This window comes from Vigna angularis, chromosome 1 (genome assembly GCF_016808095.1).
Source record: "Vigna angularis cultivar LongXiaoDou No.4 chromosome 1, ASM1680809v1, whole genome shotgun sequence".
Classification (NCBI taxonomy): domain Eukaryota; kingdom Viridiplantae; phylum Streptophyta; class Magnoliopsida; order Fabales; family Fabaceae; genus Vigna; species Vigna angularis.
In genome coordinates, this window is record NC_068970.1 from 47,766,479 (window position 1) to 47,793,485 (window position 27,007).

The following is a 27,007-nucleotide window of genomic DNA, read 5'->3' on the forward strand; positions in this document are numbered from 1 at the left end:
AAGATAAAACTGAAACTACTCCATGAATAACAAAAAATTATTTTCTTGATTATATTACCCTTTTTTAGCTAATTTTAAATTGTTTTTCATGTTGTCCTTTTTAAAAAAAAATTATTTTTCATATATATGATGTTTTTATATTCTTGTCAGTTTCTTATTTTACTTTTAATCTTAAATATGTTATCCAAATACAATTCAATAATAAGCTTAAATAAAAAAAAAATCAGTTCATTGAATTAATTTCAATATTAGGTAATAAAGAAAAAGCCCATCTTCATTCAGATTGTACTGAAGTGACCATATACGTTTAAAAAGTATTTGATGGGCGAGAATCAAACTAATTAAAAATAAGGCTGATTAGTATTTTTTTTTCTTCTTTTTTTGTACCAAACCTTTTGAAATCATTTTGTTATTATATAAAATTTTTAGTATTTTTTTATAATTTTTATTAACAGTTTTAGTCTTGATGAAGGACGAACAAAAAATTTTTATCCGATCGATTTTGAAATAGATTTGAACATACGATCAAGTTAAATTAAATAAACAAAAATAAAAAATAAAATTGAATAAAATAAATAATTGTAAATGCTCAGTTAAAATTTTATGATACATAATTTGTAGTATCCCAAAATATAGTATATAATATTATAAAATAGTCATCACAATTTTAATACAATAGATTAGTCAACAAAATGAAATATAAAGTTATTATAATCATCAAAATAACCATAAAAAAACTATCTATAAAGAAACTATCTATAACCAAACTATTTATAAAAAGTTATTATAGTTATATACAACCTATCTATAACCAAATGTTATAGACAAAGGCAAGTCTAAAACAGAAACTAAGCATATGTAATCCCTCCACCAAGAGCTTGCTCTAGAGAAACCTCATCACCCTATGCTCACACCCACTAGATGATCATAGCCAAGAATAATGCACCAGAACATACAAGCAAATCACAAACAAAAGGGTAAACTACCAATACAAACAACTCATAATACATCAAAAACATGTTAAACATTTTACACAAGATACATATATCATACCAAACCCTTTATGCATGACAACCCTTTGACTGACTATTCGGATTAATATGAATATCGAGCTATGACAGTTCGTGCACTTGTTGTGGTGAAACAACTGCCCCACCCCAAGCTACCACAAAAGGTTAGTTCGTTATCACTCGCCTTAGGCCAAAGTAAAGCCCCTATAGTAGGACCTCCTGTTATTCTCACGACATGCCTCACTCCTCTTTACTTGAGAATAGATGACCATTAGAATGTCAAGATGAAATCCAAGACTAAGTGATGGAGAACCATCAAGGACTTACATTGGACCTTTAACAAGAGCCATATCCAGGAGAATTCAATAGGAACAAGGATTACAAAGCACTTTAATCTTATGGCAAATCAATTATTAATCCTTCCTTCTCTTCTAATATTCTTCTCCATTGTTGTTTTTATAGGGTAAATAAAGCTAGGAGAGCATAGACCAACCAACAAAGGAAGCAAAAGAGCAAAGGAAGTGCAAAATTTTGGTTGCATTCCAAATTGGGAAGCTTGGCTTCTAGATTGGTTTTTTGAAGAGAAAAGGCTTCCGGAATAAAGGGCGTGCCCAGCCGAAACCCTGTGAGGCCTAGTTATGCAAGTGACATTTTACATGTGAAGGAATGGTTGCCCTTGTGATCAGGCCGGGTTCTTGTGCAATGACAGCTAGCCTCTCTAGCTTGGTTCTTTTGAATTTTTAGAGGGAAAATTGATCAGAGCTTGAGGCTCCCTCCAACCTATAAATAGATGTGCTCTGTCTTTGTATTTTCTTAACTTTTGAGCTTAATGTCATGCTGCAGACTTGAATTCAATCTTTTTATGCTCTTGAGTCTCTCTTCAATTTCGACTTCTCTCCTTCCTCTAGCTTCCTTCCTTAGTAGGAAGGCCATCTGCGTTGTGAGGCTTCATACACACACCTCTCTTCCACTCAAACACATCCATCAAAACCATTTTCTACTGCACTACTTGTTACTACTATTCGACTTTGAATTAGAGTTGCTTCTTTCATGTTTCATGCTTGGAAGAGCTTTCCTCAAGTGGTATTCACAGCACAGGTCATCCACGTTTCAAGAGTTAAGCCTTTCTTCCATTTTATTTCATCCTCGTTGTTCTATTCTTCATGTTGTTTCAGTCATTGTATCTATTTTTTTTTTCTGAGTTTCTAATCTAAGTTTGTGTTTCCAGTTGTTGTTTTACTGTTTCTAGTGTGTGATCATGTTTGTTATTCATTTTAAACGGTGAAATTCATTTGTTGCAGTCATTTCCAACTTTAAGTTTCAATTTGAGTTTGTCAAAGTCTTGTGCACTTCTGGTTGTAGTATTATCATTGTTTTCATTTCAGTTAATCTAATTCTGCCATAATTTTTGGTTTGCTTGAGTTTAGAATGTTATGAAAGCCATAAATCAACCAATTAAGGCAATGAGAACATGTTCTAGCCTTGGTGATATGAAATGAAGCACTAGAACATTGATTCTGGTTTTGAATTCTGCTTAAAATACCAAATCTGTTTTAGGCTTTTTGAATCAGTTTTCCAGTTGTGTAATTTGATTTTGGTGCTTTGTACAATATTTTTTAGTGTTGTTCAAGATTGTTAAAGGTTTACAAAAGCATAACAAGCTATGAAATGCAATATGCATAGCTTGGTTGCTATAAACCAATAGCCTCTTGTTCAGTTGCAAAATATCATTGAATGTCTAATCTGAGTTTACTCATGCTAAGCTTCATTGTTCTAGCTTGGATCAATGTATTAGAACCTATTAAACTTTCTCAAAACTAGTAGCCTCTTGTTGTTTTAGTCAATTTCATTTTGTCCTAACTTTTGAATCTGTTAAACTTGATTTTGATGGTGTGGTTGATACAAAATCTGCACAATTTAAGTTATTATAGACCAATTTTCGTTCTACTGTGATTCTGTGGTGTTTGATAGTTTAAACAAGTTTTATTTGATGTATTCAAGTTATTAGAACAATTCATTTGAAGTCAGATTGACTTGTATGCAAAATAGTATGTCAAACCACCCATTTTGAGTTAAATTGGGAAGTAGAAGGGTGAATCTGTTTTGCAGTTTGGTTTTGAACCTAATTAGAGTTCAAACAAGTTTAAATTTATGAATTAAAGCTATTAAATCTGTTCTCAAAGTGTCAGAATCACTTGTGCACAAAATTACTTCCAAAACCACTCATTTTGAGTCATTTTTTGGTGCATAATTGAAAAATTAGTTTATGTTTTGATGATTTTGTTTTGAATTTTGATTTGGATTGCAGCAAGACTTGTTTCAGTGTTTCAAAGAGGAATTAAATGATTAAAAGAAGTAAAGCAAAGTGTTAAAAAGGTTTTTGAACCATGCAGTCAAGTTTAGAGCCAACAAAAAGCAAAAGGATATCAAAATTGGTTTTCATTGAGACATTTCATCAAACACCTTTTGATTTTATCAAACAGTTTCAAGATGGTTTAATACAAAGAAGGCTTTCCAGCAAGGTCAAATATGGTGTTCCAGCAACTTAAAATGAACCTGAAAAGCTCATTTCCTATCTGTTTTGAAGGTTGCAAGCACCAAAAGCTGAAGTTTAAAGCACATATTAGTTTTAGGCAACATTTTAAGTGTATTTGAGTTTCCATATCACGAAAACTTTGTTATTTTAGAGTAGTTCTTGTTATTTGGTTAAGTGACTTGGGAAAATGCCATTGGTGTAATTCCAAGTTCACATTTGAAAATTGTAATAGCTTTAATCCATGCATTAGTGTGAAAGTGTGTCAAGGGGCTTCAAGTGTCACTTGCACTTTCACTTAGGACCGTCTAGCATTTTCATTTACATCTCTATTATTTTCTTTATTACTTGATTGAATTTTATGTTTGAAGTCTCCGTGATATATAGGATAACATAACATCTAGTTTAAACCTTCTTTTGGTTTTAGGAGAATTTCATTTTACATTTGAAAAAGCTTTTGAAAGATTTTTACCTAGAAGCTTAGGTAAAGATAATATGAGGAAACTCTGACTAGAAAGGACTTGGTTTTTAAGCTTGTCCATTTTTGACTCACCTCTCCTTCTTTGGAGCTACTTAAAACAATTTTACCTTTCGGTTCTTTTTAGAGATCCTTCATTATAAAAACAAGTAATTTTTGTGAAAATCTCTTTCACTCATAACTTGTGCAAGTTTTTGAAAACTTTGTGAAAATAATTTCTAAAATACTTCGCAAGCATGAGTCGATCTAGTATACAAGGTAGTGTGAGACGAAACAATGATAGCTTTGAATTGAGGGAAGAATTTGAACAAAAGTTCCAACAAAGAGACAAAGAGATTAGTGAGCTTAAAGATATGATTGGTCAACTTTTGATCAATCAAAACAAAGGCAAAAACAAAATAGGGTCTTCACATAGAAGGAAAGAATACCTTGGAGACACATCATCTCCACTTAGTGAGCAAGAGCTTTATAACAGTCATCACAATTATGACCATTACAATCACCCCCTAGGAGAACCCGAAGGACAAGAGAGCATTATCCAAGGGAACCTAAAATTGATCTTCCTCCCTTCCATGGTAAAGATGATGTTGAGAAGTATTTGGAATGGGAGATGAATTTAGAGCAATTGTTTAAGGGCCACCAAATAGATGATGAGAGAAGAGTAACTATGACCTCTTTGAGTTTTCAAGGCTATGCCTTATATTGGTGGACAACCTTGTCAAAGGACCTAAGATTGAGAAACCTACTCACCATTAGGTATTGGAATGAACTAAGGTATGCACCAACCTACTATGATAAGGAGTTGATGGACATGCTCCATAAACTCTAACAAAGAAACATGAGTGTTGAAAGTATAGATAAAAACTGGAATTACTCATTATGAGAGTAGGGATAAGAGAGGAGCCAAGATAACAATTGTTAGGTTCCAAAGTGGACTCATTTATGATTTAAGAAGAGATAAGGTAAAACGTTTACCTTATAATGATCTCAATGAGTTAGTCTAGCTTTGTGTGAGAGTGGAGCAACAACTTAATAGAAAAAAATCCACTAGGAAAGATAACTTTACCAACTCTACCCATAGGAAAGAATATAAGAGGGAGGTAAGTCTAACCAAGCCAAGATTTGAGGGGCTAGGGGGCAGGAAAAAGAAAAAGGAAGAGAAAAAGAAACTTCAAGTCAGGGAACCTTCCAAAGAGAATAGGAGTAGGGAGACCAAATGCTATTGGTGTGGGGAAAAGGGACATTATGCTTCTGAGTGTCGCAATAAGAGGTCAACTTATATCCTTGAACATGAGAGTTAAAGTGAGGGTTCATCTTATAGTGAGTCTGACACATCTCCTTCTGAAGAAGAAGAAGTTTTACCTTGTGATGAGGACTTACTCATGGTTAGGACAATTCTAGAGAACAAACATGTTGAACTTGAACAAACACACAGAGAGAACTTATTCCACACCAGATGCAAAATTTTAGAAAAGACTTGTTCAATGATTATGGATAATGGCTCTTGCTATAATTATTGTCGTTCAAGAATGGTAGAGAAGCTAGGTCTAACTGCTACTCCTCATCCAAAACCTTATAAACTTCAATAGATCAAAGAGGATGAAGGAATAGTAGTAAAAAAGCAAGTGAGTGTATCCATATCCATTGGAAATTATGAAGATAAAATTGTTTGTGATATAGTATCAATGGAAGATGGGCACATATTACTTGGCAGGTCTTGGCAGTTTGATAAACAAGCTCTTCATGATGGCATCACTAACAAAATAACCATTCAACACAAAGGAAAGAAAATTGTCTTATGTCCTCGTACACCTTCACAACTAAGAGAGGACCAAATGATTCTTATGAAGAAGTTGGTTGGAGGAAAAAAAAGGAAAATAGAAAAGTAAAAAAAGAGAAGACTTTGTTTAAGTTTGGTGAGTAGTGTCTCGACCAAAGTTGTTCAACCACAAGTTTTAAAAACTTCCATAAACCTTTTGCTTGGATAACCTCATTTTTTCCTCTATTGTAAAGTGGCACTTGTTTCAGTAAATTATGAACTTGATTCTCTACCAAAAGGTTGCAAAAACTTTTGAAAGAATTTGATGATCTATTTCCTAAAGAGGTACCAAGTGGATTACCACCTTTAAGGTGAATAGAACATCAAATAGATTTAGTGCCTAGGGCAAGCCTTTCTAATAGGCCAGCCTATAGGACCAACCCCAATAAAACAAAAGAGATAGAGAAACAAGTTAATTAATTATTGAATAGAGGGTGGATCCAAAATATCCTAAGTCCTTGTAGTGATCACCTTGATTATATTTGTAATTTATCTCCTTTATTCTTTGAATATATCAATGACTCATAAATAAGTCCTTATAAGAAAAACTTTGTGAAGGCGTGGACAAACAAAGTTATGCATTTAGAAAACACAACTTCAAGTAGGTATGTTTACATCTATTTTTGTTTGATATGATATAATACTTTTTATTTCATTTGTTGCAAGGTTGAGTTTCTTCACTTGAGTCTAAAGAAGGTATTGGAAAATAGTATGAAAGATATGTGTTTGTATTGGCATGCAATACATAACGTCAAGATCCTGCAATATAATGAAATAAAGATGTCATTTGAAAAAACTCTACATCTGATGAGTCATGCTTTTAAGCATAACAGGTATAAAAGATTGGTGGAATTTGTATCAAAACATGTTTTATTACTCATTGTTGAGGAGTTTGATCGGTTTAAGCATATTTGATAGTCAACATTGTAGTTGCATTTTAAGATGAACATATGGTCTACCATGTGCTTGTGAATTAGATACATATGACCCTAGGGTGATTCCTCTACCTAAAATTCATATCATGTGAATCGTTTCAAAGAAGTGGACACTATAAAAAAGAAAAAAATCAAACACACAAGTTAAGTGAAATTGTTTGTCTTGATATGACATCATTGGTTGCTTCATTGTATAAAGTTAAAACAAAGGGTGCACATAAGACTAAAGTTCATCGATTTGAAAGGTCTACAAAGCGTGAACCTTCATATTTCAAGCATGTATACTTTTTCCAATTCAGACATGATAGTTGTTCAAGAAAGAAAACAATACAATGTAAGGAGAATTCTAAATTTGGATGTATGCAACAAAAGTAAATAACTATGTTAAATCAATTCCATCGGACATGTCATCCTTACATTGTTGATGTCGTCTTTAAAGGTCGTTATGGGTATAGATGCATGTAAAATGTGTACTTGTAAAAGAGTGAGATATCTAGCTAATTTCTTTGTTTGTTCAAAGCTAGCATCTCGTAGTTGTTCATACACGTGTGCAAGTGCAGGAACTTCAGTGTGTATTTGCCACATGATCAGAGATCTCTAAACAACATCAAGTGAGACACATTGATGTACGTGGCACTCTTATCCTTGAAAATTATGTATCCAACAAGATGCAACAAATAAACTTGTGTGGCATACTTCCATTGTTGGTTCTCACAACACTCATTATATATGTCTCTCAATAAACTTGTTCTTATGTGACGACCCCTACACTGCCTAAGCTTAGATGTAGCCCTCATGCAGTCCACACCCAACAGATCTATAAGGGTTTCCATAGTAACAATAAAGTCTTGGAGTTCGTTTCGACAAAATTATCCCATTAAAGGTAGATGTTAGAGCTTCGACACGTCATTCAATATGACAATTATCTCACTAACAAGAACATGAAAATTGTTTGTCTCTCTATGCCACCTTTCAACAAAGGCCAATATCAATCCCTTAACAGCATAACAGTATGAAATATCACACATAGGCATTAAACAGAGTTGAAAACAAAGTTCTCAACATTCACATTACATGCTCCAAATTTATTTAACTTTTTTCCATGGGAGACCAACATTATTTTTCCTTTGTCCTAGACAAAATAGTTTCACATCAAAACATATAAATTTAAACACATCATCAATCATAAAAAATAAAAACATCTATTTTACTAATCTGGTCTTCACACAATGCAAATGCTACTTTATCTACATAGCTAGTTAGCAAAGAAGTGTCGTGTGTCTCTTTGTTGTTCAATAACATCCTCGTGTTGTTAATCAACATCATGACAAGTTAATGGTGCATCTTCTCCAGTATCACCAACTTGACGACCTCTTCTAAGATCATATATGTGGATCTCCTTATAGCATCACCCTATGCATAGCTCTTTTCCTAGTATGTAGAAGCACCATATGTTCTTTTCATTTCTGCAGCAAACCATTTTCAACAAACATTAAAACCAACATGCCAAATAAATAAATAAAAATTAAGAAAACTGGATTTTGAAATTCAGTGCATTTTCATAACTAGTTTTCAAAATTTGATGACCATAACAAATCAAACAAGACCCCATAAACCAAATCTCATAATTTGGTTCTCACTTGATTTTAGCCTTAATAAAATTTTGTGATCTGATGCTCAGTTCACTAGACTTCAACACTGACCGGATATTGAAATTCATTGACTAACCAAAAAATTTCAAATAACATTGGCTTTCGAAATTCAATATACACATGCATAAAACCCAATTTCAAAATCTGGTTACCACCTCACCGAATCTCATACACTACACCAAATTTCTAAATTTGGTTCCCTTATCCGACCACCATAATCGGATATCAAAATTCACTAACCAACCATAAAATTTCAAATAACACCGACTTTTGAAATCTGGTATACACATGCATAGAACTAGATTTCAAAATCCAGTTACCACCTCAATGGGTCTCATATAGTGCACCAAATTTCTAAATCTAGTCTCCTTATCAAACCACCATAATTGAATTTCATAAATTGGTTAATTATCTAGAAAATTGGATTTCATAAATTGGTTAACTATCTAGAAAGCTGGATTTTGAAATCTATTTCACATCCCCGAACTACGATTACTGATAACATTTTGGTAAGTGAATCAATTTGTTTCAAGTAGTAAGTTTAAGTCAAAAGTATTATTCTTACAAGGGACTTGTGTTTTGTTGTCTAATTAGAAATATTTACCAAAATCAATTTAGAAATGATAACAATGGTATTCATATTCATTAAATTTAAGTTAAAATAACAAGAATTTAAGGTTTACGATTTCAAGTTTAAAAGAAGGTGTATTGGAATTGGGTTTCATGACTCATGTTAAAGTAATATTCTGTAAAACATATTATGCGTTCAAACATTCACATTAATGTATATTTGGTTTAATTCCTTAAAGAAGGATCTAAATATCTATGTTAAACCATTAATTCCTTAATTAATTTAACATATTATTTGCATTAAAATTTGATGTTAAAGAATGACCCAAAGAATTGAAACTATTTCTTGGATCGTTCCTTTTGGTTATTCTATCTTATATCTACATAGTTCACTTTCCAGTAATTACAAACATTCAGAATTTCATTATACTTGCATATAATGATAGTAAAAGCAAGAAGAACATATGAACACTGAGATATATTGAACAAGAAAATTACATCATAGTGAGTTCATTACATCCAATTCCAACGAAAGAGAAATCTAGCTACTCCAAGTCATTTAAAACATACATGTTTGATGCAAATTGGTGAAAAATGATGTCTTGACGTCTTAAAGTTCCTAGAATATTTTCATGTTTTTCCTAGACCAAAACTCCTCTTTTCTGTTTTTTCTCGAACTAATAACCAATTCAAAAATATATAACTCGCTCAGTGCATAAATATGCATGTGTTGAGAGAAAACTCAATTGATCCTCTATTAATTGATCCCACTCACTGAGTGAGTCATACTGGTGCGCTGAGTGAGTAGTCTTCCTTGTAGTTAAGCGCATGATGATTGACTTAGTGAGAAAATGCTAACAAAACTTCAATGATGTATAAGATTTCTGTATAAAGAACTACACAAACTTTCCTAATAACTATTACATTTTTTCTATAAAGAAAGCATATCATTCATGAATAATCACAACTTTAAGCTAATTAATAAGTATGAAAACAAGTATTTTTCACACTTATCAATTACCCACCCCAAATCACGATTCTTAGAATAAAAAAAATTAAACTTAGCTTAAGGGAAAAGATGGACCAAAGATTGGACAAAGGATTGAAGAAAATTGAGGTACGTTGTGTGCAGTTGAAAAATGAAAAAGAAATTAATAACAAGATGCAAGGGAGGAGGTTGTAGGTGGTGGAAGGAATGGGTGAAGAAATGAACCACATGCAAGATGTGGGTAGAGGGGTGGGTGAATAAGGAGAATATATTAAGGTTTTCACCCTAGTCAAAGTTAAAGACCACTTCTGACATTTAAAAACAATTGAAAGTGCAGGGAAAAGTCCCCTAATTCTTGAGAATCTACATATTGGACATAAGATGAAAGAGGGTTACTCCCTCCACCACCACATGTTGCTCCCTACACCTCCCTATTCCCATTTTGCCCTGTAGTTAAAAGTTTTTTCTTATGAAGATTGACGTAAATCAAGATTCGTTGAACAACGCACCTCCCACCCCGTCACTTTTTTAAAACCCTAATTCTGCAGCCTCCACCCCTTCACTTTTCTCTTTCAACACTTTGTTTTATTTTTTTTATACATAAAAAATATTACAAAAATTATTAAATATGTAAAATCTACATAAATAAACATTTACGATGTTCAAAAATTAAAATCTACAAAAAAAAATAATAAACTAAAAACTAAAGAAAAAATAAAAGAGTTGAAACGTGAAGGCTTGAACGGATGTTGGAAATCCATTCAGCCTTCAACGCATATCGACATCCGTGGACGGATCTCAAGATCCGTTGAATGCTGGACGGATTTCCCACATCCATTCAAGCCTTCACGTTTCCCTTCTTCTTCCTCTTACACAGCATACCACATACATTCATTTACAGAGCACATATACGAAAAGAACAAAAAGAAGGAAGTTTTAACCACAAAAATATGCAGAGAAAGAATAAACGAAGAGAAAGAGGGAGGGGGTTGGGACTCTGTGTGTGCGAAGAAGAGAAGAAAAAAGAAAGTGAGGGGGTGGGGACTCTTTGTGTGAAGAAGAGAGGAAAAGAGAAAGTGAAGGGGTAAGATTTGTGTGTAATTAGAAAAAAAGAAAAGTGAGAGAATGAATTAAGATTTTAAAAAAGGTAAATAAAATTAAATGGTAAAAATTAAAAAATTATAACTAAGATATTTTTGGAATAAGAAAAAGGGGGTTACTCCCTACACCACCACACATTGCTTCCTACACCACCTCACTTTTTTTAAATTCCAAAACTATCCTTTATACTTTAAAATATCCTACACATCCTCCTTTTTTCTTGAACGGATGTCGACATCCGTTGAAGAAAAAATTCTTCAACGGATGTGCCACATCCGTTTAGTTTTTTTTTATTTTAAGTTTTTAAATTAATATATAAATTTTATTTAATTTTTTTTAAAATTATTACTTAATTATTTATAAATTAATTTTATTTTATTTTATTAAAATTATTACTTAATTATTTATAAATTAATTTTATTTTATTTAATAAAATAATAATTATTAATTTAATTTATATATTATTATTTTAAATAATAATTAAAATACTTTTTAAAAATTTATTAAATCCGTAAAGTTTTTCTCTTTTTAAAGTTTTTAGTTTTTTATTTTATTATATTTTAAATTAATATATAAATATTATTTAATTTTGTTAAAATTATTATTTAATTAATTATAAATTTATTTTATTTTATTTAATAAAATAATTATTATTAATTTAATTTATGTATTATTATTTAAATAATAAAATAGTTTTTAAAAATTTATTAAAACGGACGTTGTAACATGAAATTTTTTCTTTTTAAATTTTTAGTTTTTAATTTATTATATTTTAAATTAATATATAAATATTATTTAATTAATTTAAAAGTATTACTTAATTATTTATGAATTAATTTTATTTTATTTAATAAAATAATAATTATTAATTTATTTTATATATTAATATTTAAATAATAATCAAATAGTTTTAAAAACATTATTAAAACGGATGTGGCAATCCGTTAACGGATGTCGCCACATCCGTTGAAGATTTTTTTTTCTTTTTAAATAAAATAAATAAATTAAAATATAAAATATATGAACGGACGGATGTCAACATCCGTTGAAGATGAAACGGATGTTGACATCCGTTTTAGAGAAGGGCAAATGTAGGATCACTTGGGGTGGTAGAGGAAGTAAGTCCCAAGATGAAATGTTGAACCCTACAAGTGAAACATTGTCTTTTGGGATTTTTCTTCCTGCACTCCATTATCACTAACTGCATTTTTCATATTAACATAAAAAGACTTAAATACCCCTTTTTCATTGCATTACACTACGATTGACCTTGTTATCATGATTGTGTAGTGGTATGGCAGCCGCAAAGAGAAGACAAATTAGAAAAGAAAGTTCGTTTGGGAAAATTCATTACATAATGCATTTTGTGTTCTTGACAATTCATTAAAAAAACTATCACATGTTTTGGAAAGTGTTTCAGAAATTATGTTCGAGAAAGTTTATTACAGAATATATTTTAGGTGTTCCAAAAATATTATTTCCGAAATTCCGTTTCAAATACAAATATCTCATTGCATATATTTTATTCTAGAAATCAGGTTTGATAAATTATGTTCCAGAAATTTCATAAAATTGTCCGAGAGTCACTTTTAGAGAAGGTAAATGGGTCATTTAAAAAATTATAAGACTGCAAATAGGAATTGAGTGTGCAGTAAGAAAGAGCATAACCATTGAAAGTGATTCAGAAGATCACTTTGCCAACAAATGGAGCACCACATGCAACTAACTACCATCACAACAATTAGCAAAAGAATTTTGTAGCAGGGGCAACATAATTACGTAATCGTTACAATAACGATTCTCCTTTTGTCTTCATCTTTTGCAGCTACAGCTCATCATTACATAACTTGTACCTCAAGTTTCTGCCTTCAAACATCCTTTTTGCTTTTGCCATTTCTAATTGTCTTTTCCGAGACACAAGCTAGCGATGCAACTAATAATTGCTCACAAATTCAAGCGGTGAAAACAAAAGCAGATTCCTTTTCTTATATTTCACTAACCTTCCTCAATTCACCTTTGGAAAGAAATTTGAGTAATTTTACATGCACAGCATTTAAAATCATAAACAATTGCATAATTCACTTTAAGTGCATGAAACTTCTCCAGCAACTTTTGGAGTTTTGAAAGAGCCACCGGAGCTGTGGTCCTCCTATAACAAGCACTGAGCACAGGGTATTGGATGTGGTTTGCAACAGAATTCATAGTCAATAGATAAGTGAAACGGCTACTTGTTCTATCCCTGGACCATCACATGACAATCAACTTCTTGTCAAAGTTTTCATAAAATCAAATGTTTACACGAGAATTCACAATGAAATGTGCAAAATAGGAGGAAGGTAGGAATGTACATGTAAACGAAATTACAACATGATTTCAAAAATTAAAAATGCCCATCTTTGATTTCTGTTTCGGGGTGAAGAAAGCCCTTCAAATGTTATTAAGCCACCACTACATGGTGATAAATTTCCTAATCTGATATATGCCCTATGAAACTTGTCCTTTTTTCCAACCTCCTGTTTCATGCACGTTCTTCAACTATCTCCAATCCTTGCACGTGCTTCTCTACATCTACGCCTCCTACCGGAACGACCCAATAAAACTCTGCCACCACCATGGCGTTGGAGACGACTAAGCAAAGATACACCACCACCATCACCTTCATTGTACCTGCCCTCATTATCATTGTCTTCATCTGAAATATCCAGCACGTCAGTCACATTCTGACCTGCAACCCTGTTGGTGGTCAGCTCAGGCCTTAGCCGCCTACCAAGGTTGTTAATTTCATTCCCTTGACGGACTGCATGCAACAAGAGGAAGAAATTCATTGCCTCAATACCCATCTGAAATCTTCCATTTCTTTCTGCATTACCGGCACCCTCTTCTTCATCCGTATCAGATTCATTATGGTGACCTTCTATAACATAATCTCCAAAAACTACGGCCCCAGGCATTGCAGATGTTACTGTGCTGATAACATCTTCCCTTTCACGTTCCCACTCAAGCCATCTCCATTTCTGTTCATCAGCGGGATCCACCATCCGAGGGCGTGCCGAGGGATGCTCTGCACGCACATGCTTCCTCAACTCCTTATAGTTCCCCACATATGAGCATCCATCCTGCATGCAGCCTCTTTTCTTAGCATTGAGGAAATCCCGAACATGTTCCACGACTGTCCAACCTTTCACCTGCCCCCTGCACAGAGGACAAGCAAGCTCTGTGGCTTCACTCTTGTCCGGAGACAAGTTTGTGTCTTGTAGCACACCTGCAGTGCCTTGCACAGGTTGCCCATTAGATGAAATTACTTTAGTATAAGCTTTCTTGTACTGATCAAGGCAATTGGAATAACGAAAGCTTGTTCCACACATATAGGGACGGCAACCCTTGTCATGAGAAGAACAAAGAAGAAGAACAGCATTGTGTGGATATTCCATACACACAGAACATGTTACATCTTCCCACTCTTTCATTTCCAAAGCCTTGGAACATTTCTTTTGGCACATGTCTTCACAAATATCCCTTTTGCAAGGGGCTAGTGGGTATGGAGTCACTCTGAAGTGACGAGAACCAATCCTGTGCCTTCCCCTGCTACCTTTTGCCATTTTCAATATTCCAACAGAACCTGGAATTTAAAAGTCCAGGATGTTATAATGGAAACTCTGCATAAATCGATCCAGACATTAGGTTTTCAAACAACAAATGCATTCATATATTTTTCATGTATTCTTGCAGAAATTTGTCATTGGATTCAGAAATGATTCAAAATAAAATAAAACGGTCTCTAGTTGCAATTGTGTGGGTATACCCACAATGCTTGTATGCGTTGACATACAAGAGATTAAAAATGATGGCCAAACCAGTATTTCCTCCAACTGTCAAGTTCCCCACGAAAGCTGAACAAGCATGAACAGAAAACCTGGTTTTTCCACACATTCCACAAACATATATTTATTCATTTTCTGCAGTGAACCTCAACCCATTGCAAGAACATGTAGTAAGCCTTTGGGTTTTATATAAAATATATATATTAGAATGGAGAGAGTAAACTCGTTACAGAGGATGTCACCAAGATAGAAGAACTTGTCTTCCTAAGAGCATCTCCAACTGGATTTGCTTGCATTAGTTCATTATCAAAAAAAAATAATACTTTAAACATTAAAATATTATTTTTCTTCACAATGACCTCATGTAAGCAACTCCCACTGGAGAGACTCTAAGATGACTACATACTATTTAGTCCCCTCATTACAGACAATGTCACCTAGTTTTGTCTCATTCAGTTCATCATAAAAGGTGATCTGACCCTCAGATCATTGTGCAAAACACTTGTAACCAAGTTTAGTGCATAAGTTTATCGTACCAGGACTTATATTTCTACTCACTAACCAATTCAACCAGTGCTTAAGTACTATATGTTTTGAGGGAGTAATGGAACCATGTACACTAGACCCAATGAATATTGAGTTTGAAGAAGATAATCCTAAACAAGGTAATTCTCCAATGGCGGTATGAATTGAAACCAAAAAGCAAATAATCATAATTTTGTAGGTCTTATCCTTCGAATTTCAACACTGGTGATCTTATCCTTCGAATTTCAACAAGTTTCTTTTATTTTATGTATTCTAGATCAAGCTGCAAGGCACTATGTTCTATCCAAACTATTTTAACTATTCGTCATAGACTTCAAAAATAGTAGCTGAAATGTAAAGTCTACTAAAATAACCCAATATTTAGAACAGGCTCCTATTATTGACCAGAATTTTATAGGAAATAACATAATTTTGTAGGTCTTCTTCCTATTTAATGAATCTCAACATTTTACATTCAATAAGTTTTACAAATCGCAGAGAATGCATTAAAAAGAGTGTGCAAGAGTGTCTTCCTAGCACTCCTCTCAGCTATTATACAACAAAAGATTGGGTATAGAAACAAAGGCACTTGTTCATATTGATGTATACAACTATATACATATACCATAAATCAATACTTCCATCCCCTTGAGTTATCCTTCTTTTACTGATCAGCTACTTCAAAAAGAAAAACATCAATAAAAAATGCATACATAATACTTAAATCAGCTCTTTGACACACAGTAATTTGAACTTTGAACCACTCATTGAACACTTCCAAAAACAGGAGCTGCAAAATTGAAATATCCAGTTTATACTTTACTTTTATACATCTGTTTATTAAATTATTATATTTCAAGAATGACTGTGATCATAACATCCTTACCAAATACAGAAAGAAAGAAAAATTGTGCAATTCAGGATCAAGGATTCTTTCACAGCAATACAAGGGCATCTCTGCTAGTCAAACATTAAAAACCACTAAATGGATGACCAACCCAAAACTAGAATGGCAACAGAAAAATGAAACACAGCTAGAGATAAACGCAAGAAGTTCAATCAAGTAGAAGATATGATATGATGCTCCTCAATACTAAGGCTAAAACTTTCGCAAGTACGTTTCCATAATTAATTCCAAAAAGTTGGTAGACAATAAATGAAACTCTAACAACTGTAGATTGATTTACCCAAACAAGCAAAAAACTCCTGACAGAAAATAACAGGAAAAAAGATTTCCTTTAGCTTATAGCAATACAACATGGACCTTTAAATTTACAGTGCTATTACAAGTATCTGTATTAGATCTAGGAGAATCTATTATTTATTTTTTATAAGAGCTTCATTATATAGGAGAAATAACAAAGAATTAGCTGATGAAATATCCAATTAGAAGATGCCAGAGAAAATGCACTTTTCTATTTAAATCAACGTTGCAATCATTCAATATGTGGTAAACCATATTTAATTTTCCTAGTTTGGTAGTATTATTAGAACTTGAAAACAGTTGAGACAGGTTCATGCTGGGCCCAGGTGCCATGATACCAATTTCATTTCAGTTAGGATAACAACCCAGAGAAGACTTCAAGTCAATTTAGCATTACATTATGTGGCTGTGGAAAATATGACTGGCAGTCCTGTTCCACTAGCAAATTAGCATATGACCAAAAATAGTTCTGACAATCAAGTGACATCATACATTCACAGTATAAAATTCTATTAATTAAGTTTACCCATGCTACAAAATTGACTTCAGAAAACTTAAGAATCTCTTGAATGGGAAGACTACAGATTCTAAATGAGAGAGTAAAGGAAAAAACTTAGCCATGAATTAAACCAACTCAATAATGATGCGTTCTTTACAAAAAAAACAAAGCTTTATAATTGAACTTAAGAAACTCATCAAAAATTTATTTTTCTTAAATCAAACTTAATACAGCAAAAACACATCCCAAACATACCGAAGTCAACACACTGAAGAATACATCAGTGCCACAATGGACTAAGCACTCAAAGCAATTGAATCACATATAAAACAAAATAGAAAGGCAACTGCCGGAAACAGCCTCATTGGCCAACAAAGAAGCCTCACATTCTGATTGCTGAAAACAAAGCAAGTCAAGCATCAAACCACCGCAAAGGATTAAGGAAAAACTCACCAGCTCACAATCGAAGTAAATTAGTGACCAACGAACTAGTTTGCAAAACCAAAGTGCACCTGGCCACAATTAAGTGAATTTAAACAGCAAGAGAGAAACCAAGGTAAAAAGGATTATTTATACAAGTCGTGTCAGAAGGAAACAACGTGGTGGTGAGGGGCAACCGCAAGCAAAGACAACTAACAAAGCAACATTATTATAATATTAAACCAGAACATGGAGCTAAGGTAACAAGCACATGCCGCTAAACTTTATCAATCCATCTTACAGATCCAATCAACCCACCTAAAAAATAATTTTATTTTAAAACTAAGAAAACAAATGGGGACTAAAACAAAACTGCATATCTATTTGGGAACAGAGAAAACAAAGGAAGATGGGATTTTGAGCAAGGAAAAACAGCCACTAGGTACCTTATCTGTTCTTCAATTGACGGTTAAAATAACTAGGTTAGGTCAGCAAAAATAAGAATGTCGAGATTTAACATAAACGGATCGAAAAATAGGCAAAGGGGAAAACAATTAACATAGATATTAAATTAAATTGAAGCGATAATTGAAATGATGGAGGAAGTGGGGGGATTGTGTTCGTACCTGACGGCTAGGAAGAGAGTGAAAATGGAGGAATAGAAAAGGATTTTGAAGGGATAAACATAGGAGAGAGAAAGGAATAAGGTTCTCTCTAGCAAAGGATCGAAAGCAAAGGCGAAGGAATCGAGAGGGAAATCGAAGGGCAAACAAGTTTCTCTCTCATATTATTCCTCATGTTTTAGAGCGAGAAAGTTGAGAGTCTAAAAGATGGAGTCATTTCTACGCTACACAAACAACACATTAAGCATCTCCAACCTCTCAATACGCCCTTCTCTAGCGACTGTGCGTCACGCTCGTCTCAACGTGGTGACGTGCCACAAAGTGCGCCTTCACGTGCTTTCTCATGTTACCAAATCGAAGGAAGAAACCGGCATATTCCGTTGTACCATTTTTTTAACTCCTTATTTTTCTTTTTTACGAAAAATAAAAAATTATAAATACCTTCAAAAAATGATAGTGACATGTTATATTCATAAATTTTTAAAATTTAATTAATTTTTAAATTTATGTATTTTAATTAAATTTTTACTAATTTTTTTATTTATTAAAATTTAAAGTTTTGTATTTTTAATTAGATTATTGTGATATAATAATCACGTAATTATTATTCTGTTATTTATTTTTATTATTTATGTTTTTAATTATTAATATAAAATTTTATAATCAGTATAAAATAATGTTACGATCAATATAAAAATAAACTACCTTTATTAATTTAGTTGAAAATTTGTTAAATTATAAGAACAAATCTCATTATTAATAATGATGACAAAATATATTTTTTATCACTATAACTAATATGTGAAAACTAATGAAAAATATAACCATCTTATCATTTAACAAATTTTTAATGAAAATTATATTAATAGGAATATAATTTCTTAACATGTAAAATAGATAAACAAAACAACAAAGACAGCAATATAATATGACACAGTACTTAGTTTAAAAAATTAAAAAATATGAAGTCCATAAAAAAATATAAGAAAATAAGTATTATCAAACTTTTAATGTTTAATAGTTTTATATTATTGAATGAGATGTTACATGTCCTATTTTGAGTAAAATAGAGAAAAGAGACAAGAGAAAAAAATGAAAAACATTGAAAAAAGAATAGTGAGTTTGAAAATGTTATCAAGAGATAAAAGTAAAATTGCATCTAGGTTTATTTATATTAGAAAACAAAACTAAAAAAATAAAAGTAAAAAAAAAACTAGTCTTTTAATAAGTACAAAACAAACATCTTTTGTTTGTAACAAATATTATTTAACAAACCTTTAGATAAAGGTTTTGTAAGTACATATGTAAGTTGCACGTTGGTGGAAACAAGAAGAAATTTAAAAAGTTCAATATTAAATTTTTCTCTAATAATGTGCAATCAATTTTAATGTGTTTAATTATTTATGTATAACTTATTGAATGCAATTTGGATGACAAAATAATTATAATAATATAATATAGTAAGACATATTGTAGATGACTATTAAATCATTTAGTAAAAAATTTAACGATTGTGTATTTAGCTTCATAATAATTCTTTAAGTTAGTTGAATGCTTCTTAGAACACCAAAAAATATAATATATCTCGTTTAATGGGAGCATTTCAACTAAAAGACTTGAAATAATGAAAAAGAATTATCATGTATTATTATTATCAATAGAAACTTTATTTGTAATACTTGTCATTTAGAAAAATAAAGAAATCTTCATTTTGTTAATAGTCAAACTAACCCTGCTCATAGTTTTTTATTTAGTTCATATTAATATATGTGTCTGTGTCCATCTTTTCTATGGAGATATATATTTTCTAATCATTATTGATGATGATACTTGCTTTACATGAACATTTCTTATGCATATTAAATTTGAGGTTAGAAGAATTTTTATCTTAGGCATATTACACTAGTAAAAAATAGGGTACAACATCAGATATTTTGGGTTTTTGACTGCGAATTCACGAACAACATCATATCAGGAGACATTAAATTTACGTCAAATTTAAAAAATCTGACTTTAAATTAACGTCAACTTTTTTTAATATACGACGATAACTTAATGTCAAATTTTGTTAATATTCGATGTTATTGTGGGTTTAATTGATTCGGAGGTCCCTATTTCTGTAGATTTTGTGTCAATTAGGTCCTCATATTTTGAAATAGCTGAATTAGGTCCTTTTTCACGTAAAATTGAATCAATAAAGTCTCTGCCGTTAAATTTTGTGGACGGCGTTAAATATATTGCCTGGTAGCATGGTGAGGTGGTTGGCACATAAAGACATCATGGTCTTAAATAATTTTTAATTTAAAAAAACTTTCTTTGGATTTCAATAACTTTAAATAATTAATTCTAATTAATTTAAAAATCAATTACTTTCGTTTTTACACCAAATTAATTTCTTTCTCCAGTAAATTAATTTGATTTCTAGTTAATTTTATTTCCAAAAACGCTCTCCCCATACATAGAAACAAAACGCAAATTCTCATTTCAATTCGAATGAACCCTACATCTCAAATAAGAAGAAATCACAGAAATCCCCAAAATTTGATGAACAACTGAAACCCTAAAATCGTAAAATCAGAAGGGGAAGGAGGATTTCGCCGTGAATCAAAATCTACTGAAAAGGGAACCAAAATCATCCACCCAAAATCATTAGCCTGAAGCGAGAACAAAGAACCCAAAAGAAATCCCCAAACGACACCCTCGTCGCAACACGCAGAGGCCCTCTCCGCGAAATGTAGAAGCTCTCGTCGCGCCATAGTTGTGGCTCTGTTGCGCTTCAGTCACGCCTTCGTATTCAACCCCACGAAGCCTCTCTGTATGCGCGAGCCATGGATGGGTTTCTCAAGGTTGGGTGGTCAGCGAGATCAGAGAGGACAAGAAGCTTGAAGCTTCTGATTACGGAATCAAAACGAAAAAGAGGAAGGGGTCCTATTGTTCGTGAGAGAGGCACCAAAAAGAAACTTTGGGGAGAAAAGTATGAGTTGCGTGAATTAGATTTAGGGTTCACTTGTATTAGATTTAGGATTTTAGAATTAAAAATTAATAGTAATTTAAAGAAATCCTAATCAATTATAATTAAAGAATTTAATTAGGATTAATAGGAAACCCATCCTTAATTAATTACACTTAAGGAAACTTTCGTTCTTCCTTTGTTCTTCTAACGTTGTTTTTTCTTTTTATTTAAAGTTATTGAAATTCAAAGAATGTTTTTTAAATTAAAAATCATTTGAGTCTACATAATGAGGTCCTTATGTCCACGTAATTATTTAAGTTCAAAGTATGCGTCTCACATTAAATGCCGTCCACAAAATTTAACGGCAGAGACATTATTGATTCAATTTTACGTAAAAAGGGACCCAATTCAGCTCTTTCAAAATAGAGGAACCTAATTGATGCAAATCTGCAGAAATAGCAACCTCCGAATCAATTAAACCTAAATTGTGATCCTTTTTTACAACTCTACAAGACCTGAAAAACAAAAAGACAACAAATTTCAGTTTTTGGTATTTTATAAAGCGTGAACTATGAACGTGTAGTGTAATATAAATAACAAACAATAATAACGAACAACAAACAAGTTCAATCAAATAACAACAACAAACAAGTTCAACTAAACAACAAAAACAAACAAGTTCAACAAAAACAACAAACAAGTTCAACAAATAAGTTCTTCAAAACGAAAACGAAAAATAATCTTCAAAAGGTGGGTTAGTCGGAATAAAGTTTCGTCACAGTGAGAGAGAAAGCAGAATACGCCTATGAAGGACAAGAGCACGAAAATAATTGGTTAAAGCAAACAAAAATCATACATAAAGTAATTAATTAACATGCATTTGTATCAAATGAAAGAAAGATTACATGTGATGCTAGTCAAACTTTGTTCGAGAAAAGTTTGAGAAGAGAAGAGTGTATGACGCGCTAAGATAAAGTGAATGAATTTTCAATCTCCCGCTCAATTTTTTATTGAATTCACTAACCTTTTGACGTCGAATTTAAAAGTCATTCGATATTTTATATCATTTTATGTCGAATTACAATTCTAAACGACGTTTGATATATGCATTTATTTACAAAAATGTCACCGCTCTTTTTTAAGGTTGGTTATTCCGTGGTTGGATGTTGAACGTGTGACGTTATACGTTGTTTTTGTACTAGTGTTAATTCTGAGGCTAGAAGAATTTTTATCGATTTTGTTCATTTTGTTGTTAGTTAATTTTAGAAAAACATTAAATGCATAAGAATTTGGATAATGGTTTAGAATTTAGGATGTATAATTTCTGTGATTCTCATGGCATCATTCATCAAGCTACTTGCATTGAAACACCTAATCAATATATTACTATTGAAAGAAAATATCAAATTATTCTTTATAATAGAAATTCTACATCTTATCTTGATAATATTTCACTCTCTGAAAATCCTTATGAAAAATTTAAGCAATATTGATAATATAAACTTTTTTGGATACCTTTTGTTATATAAATACCATTAATGCTAAAAGAAATAAGTTAGACTTCAGAGCTCACCTAACAACAATATTACTAAGTGTTTTATGGTGCTTAACCAGATTAATCATAACATAAAGGTTTCTAGGAATATGATTTTCTATGAAAACAATTTTGCATACAACAATGAGATGAACAAATTAATCATTTTCAGCTAACTTTGCTTGTCAAATTTAAAAATACTTTTATTGATAATGAGATTGTTTATTATGTTTGTGATATTGCTCAAAATGACAATGCGGAAACACATTTTTGTGTTTTTTTTTTATATTCAAAACTAAATTATTGGTGTTTATTCATATCACTAGTGTAGAAAGAGCTTTAGACGTCTGTTATTTTGGTCTTTTAACGTCGGATACATATCCGACGTCTTTGTGGGTGACGTTAATCAAATGTTGGACAGGGTATACCAGACGTCTATATAGACGTCGGACAGGGTATATCGGACGTCTCTATAGACGTCGGATGTGGGATATACCAGACGTCTATATAGACGTCGGATATGGAGACATCCGACGTCTATATGTCCTGAAACGTTTTGCTCACTGTAACTCATTGGACGTCTGTTTGTGCATTGACAGACGTCAATAGATGTCGGACATGGCATTAACCGACATCTACTGGGTGTTTTTTTTAAAAAAATTAATTTATTGTTGCAATAAAACCACACCTGAAAAACAGAAAATTGTCCCAGAACAATATACTATAATATATATATATATATATATATATATATATATATATATATATATATATATATATATATATATATATATATATATATATATATATATATCTGTTTCATATAAAGAAAGTTCTACTTAATGTAAAAAACAATCCAATACCAAAATTATCAAAATATAAACTTAAACTAAACCAAAGTAATGTTCAACAAGAAATATAAGTGTTCCTAGTTCCATCTTTGCAAAAGATAAGTTGTCCACTCCTGCCTTATCTGCCTAAGTGTGTCCTCTGGTATAGGAGATGTACTCTTGAAGCGCTGCAAAATGAAGAAAGATTCATTATGGTTTCATATATGTTTAAAGATGAATTTGATTTGTAATGTATTCAAGGTATGCATCATTACCTCATTCCAGTCATCTGTAATGATAGCTCGAATGATGGTCTTAATCCAACACATGACATAGAAGCCGCATTCCCGTGAATCTAGCTGCTTGTTACACTAAAATGACAAACTAAATAGTCAAGAATTTAGATCATTCAATAACATAGAAAATGAATTAGAAGTATAAATGACTTACTACCCTTGGATACAAAATTTGAACTAGTTGACCTCGGGATTTACCAATAACTCTATTTAGATTGAAAACACAAAGTAAAATTAATATAACTATATTTATCATAAAAGTTTAAGGTGAACATCAAATTCAAAGTCATTTTTGGAGAAACATTTACCCTTAAAGCATGGTTCTCAAGTCAGTTTTCATCTTCCTGTGTAGTGAACAAAACCATATAATTTTACATTGTTTGGGAATGATGACCATCAGCTGCCAATGCGACCTATCACAAATCACAAATAGTTAGTTAACTAATTAAGTAAACTTTAATGAACTTTTACATATAACAACACCTACCCATCAATGTATGGCACAAGGTATACGTCTCTTTTTGACTCATTCATCCATGTTTGCAAATAATGTTGTTTTCTTTCAAGTGTGTTACCAGAAGGTTGAATGGTCTGAGGTTCAACAAATCCGTACATGGAAGACTGACCTTGATCTACAACGATTGTGTCCATGTACCTAAAACAACAAAGTTAAGTTGTTAGAAACTAGGAATCTAAATAAAATTAATATGGAAGACAAAATTAACTATCTTACATGCACCATAGTTGAATGATGGAAATATTCAACATCCTGTCTCCCCCAATTACCTCTAATGCATCAGTCAATGTGATATATACTGACACAACAGGGGGAGACCAAATACTTTCAAATCGCGGTATAGTTTTAATGGTGCTCTCTTCAACCTGGGTAATCTTGTCATTAGCTTTGATAGAGGATCATCCTCCGCTTCAGCCATCTCATCATCTTCATCTATGATTGTATCATGAATCGACTGCTTTTGAGGACGTGTGAACTGAAGATAAGAATTTTAAAGTTATCAATAAATATTTTTAAATTTAACATAGAAATACTAATAACAAAGACATTATACCTGTGCAATAGCAATGTGTGACATGATCAATGCTCTAGGCCAGGCTATAAATGATCCTATGGCCTCCCCACAAAATGAATTTCTGGAGTGGGTACAGGGACTTGACCCTGGGAATCCCGAACCTCGTTAATCGTCACACGCACGTGGGTGGGGTAATATGGGAACACCATGAATAGTCTGCCCTCCCTCAAGCACTCGTCCGACAGCCACAATGCGTGGGGGAACCCCATCAACCAACAGCTCATACTGACCGCTATACTGAGTAGGTTCTACAGCAGAACATGATCCTCTAGTATAGAATATTATTTTCTAGAAGCATCTCCTTTAACAACTCCAACAACTTTGTGAAACTTTTATCGATCCATCCATTCCTTGCTTTTAAACTAAATAACTTCAAAGTTGCAGACAGACGTGTAAAGTTCGAGCATCCTGGGAACAACGGTTGCTCTGAATCATTTATAAGAGAATCATACAAATTAGTTCTTCCAAAATTATCTTCACCGACATCACGTATCATTTCCTCTAAATGATCACTCATCCATTCTTCCACATAATTTGTTCCTCGTGACATGGTAGGTTGGTCCAGTACTTCTCCATGCCAAGTCCAAATGGTATAAGTTCTCATTATGCCGAACATGAATAGATGGTCACGCACATTGCCTAAGTCTTGTCATATTTGATTAAGACAACGAACACAAGGACAAAAATATGTCGGGTGCACAAACTTAGCATTTTGTTCAACATATTACAAGAACTCTAAAACACCCTTCTCATACTCTTAATTGATGCGACATTCATTCATCCAGCTTCGATCCATACTATGTTCGTTACATACTTCATCAGTTTCAGTTTTTTAACTCTCACAAGGTTAGGCCCTACCCACTCAGAAAAGTTATTTTTCATAAATTGCTAAGACACATGCAAAGAAGTCTACATCATAAATTTGATAAGATTTCGGCAGCATTTCGCATTGGTCTCCGAAATACACGAAATGAGAGTAGTCAAGGATGACCACAATCAAATATGCATCCGGAGAACAACACAAATACTGAATCGAAACTTTATCAATCTTATCCATAAACTCCAACATACATGTTATAGCAAATTATGAAAAATAATTTTCCCAAACTGTCCAATCGGACAATTCAAAATTTAATACAAACGATTAAAAGATTAATCGTTTGTGTTAAATTTTAAACGGGAACTAAGTTTCACTCAATGATTTCATACTTATAATCTAACATGCCAATTATAATAACACAACTATCACATGCATATTCAAAAGCCAATAACACATGCATACCTAAAGGCCAATGATACGACTGTCGCGGTCATACAAATTTAATGTGCATAGAAAGAATGCAGTATAGCTAGGATGTGACTCCTAGGTCGTCTCACAAGGACCAATTTGTGTAGGTTCAGTCTTAGATCAAACACGAAAAGGGGGGTTTTAAGTTTGTTTTTGTGGTTGCGATTTAAAAATTGAATAAACTGGAAATTAAAAAGCGTTAAAATAAAATTCAAAATGGTAAAAACTTTAAACGGTAAAAGACAGTTAAATAAAATAAACGCGGGAACTTTAAAACATACAGAAAATGTAAAACATTTAAATGCAAAAATAAAAGCATCAGTAAACACAATCTGTAAAAATAAAACTAAACGGTAAAAACGAATTTAAAATAGTAAAAACGAAATTGGTACAGTAAAAATTAAAATACAGTAACACAAAACAGTAAAAATAATTCTGGAACAGTAAAATCAAAAATACAGAAAAACAGAAAATGCAGAAAACAGTAAAAACAGAAAACAGTAAAAAATTTAATACAACAAAAATTAAATTACATGCAGTAAACAGAAAATAGTAAAAATAGAAAATGAAATTACAACAGTAAATAATAATAACAGTACAGAAAATACAGATTTTCAGAATCCTAAATTATAGCAATACAGAAACAGTAAAAACGTAATACAGAAAAATAGTAAATACAGAAAACAATAAATTACAAAATATGAAAACAGAATCAGAATTACTGCACCAGCATACAAAAAATAAAATTACAGTAAATAATTGAAAGTGAAATATTCAACAGAAGAGTAAAAACAGCAGTAGAAATTAAATTGTAGAAATACAGAATACAGAAATTAA

General features: G+C 32.1%; 1 protein-coding gene across 5 annotated transcripts; it reads right to left on the bottom strand.

Moving 5' to 3' along the window:
* Positions 1 to 13,338: 13,338 nt before the first annotated feature.
* On the bottom strand, positions 13,339 to 18,499 carry LOC108321027 (uncharacterized). Of its 5 annotated transcripts, XM_017552649.2 has the most exons (4): positions 18,182 to 18,417; positions 17,589 to 17,647; positions 16,058 to 16,107; positions 13,339 to 14,705 (listed from the first exon to the last, which is right to left on the bottom strand). In XM_017552649.2, the coding sequence occupies exons 3-4, from the start codon at positions 16,074 to 16,076 to the stop codon at positions 13,618 to 13,620; spliced, it is 1,107 nt and encodes a 368-aa protein (XP_017408138.1). In that variant the 5' UTR covers positions 16,077 to 16,107; positions 17,589 to 17,647; positions 18,182 to 18,417; the 3' UTR covers positions 13,339 to 13,617. The 5 variants fall into 5 exon arrangements, 4 of the variants coding, with proteins under 4 accessions (XP_017408138.1, XP_017408139.1, XP_017408140.1 ...); XM_017552650.2 differs by lacking the exon at positions 16,058 to 16,107 and having other exon boundaries at positions 18,182 to 18,415; XM_017552651.2 differs by lacking the exon at positions 16,058 to 16,107 and having other exon boundaries at positions 13,339 to 14,742; positions 18,182 to 18,415.
* Between the last annotated feature and the right edge of the window lie 8,508 nt (positions 18,500 to 27,007).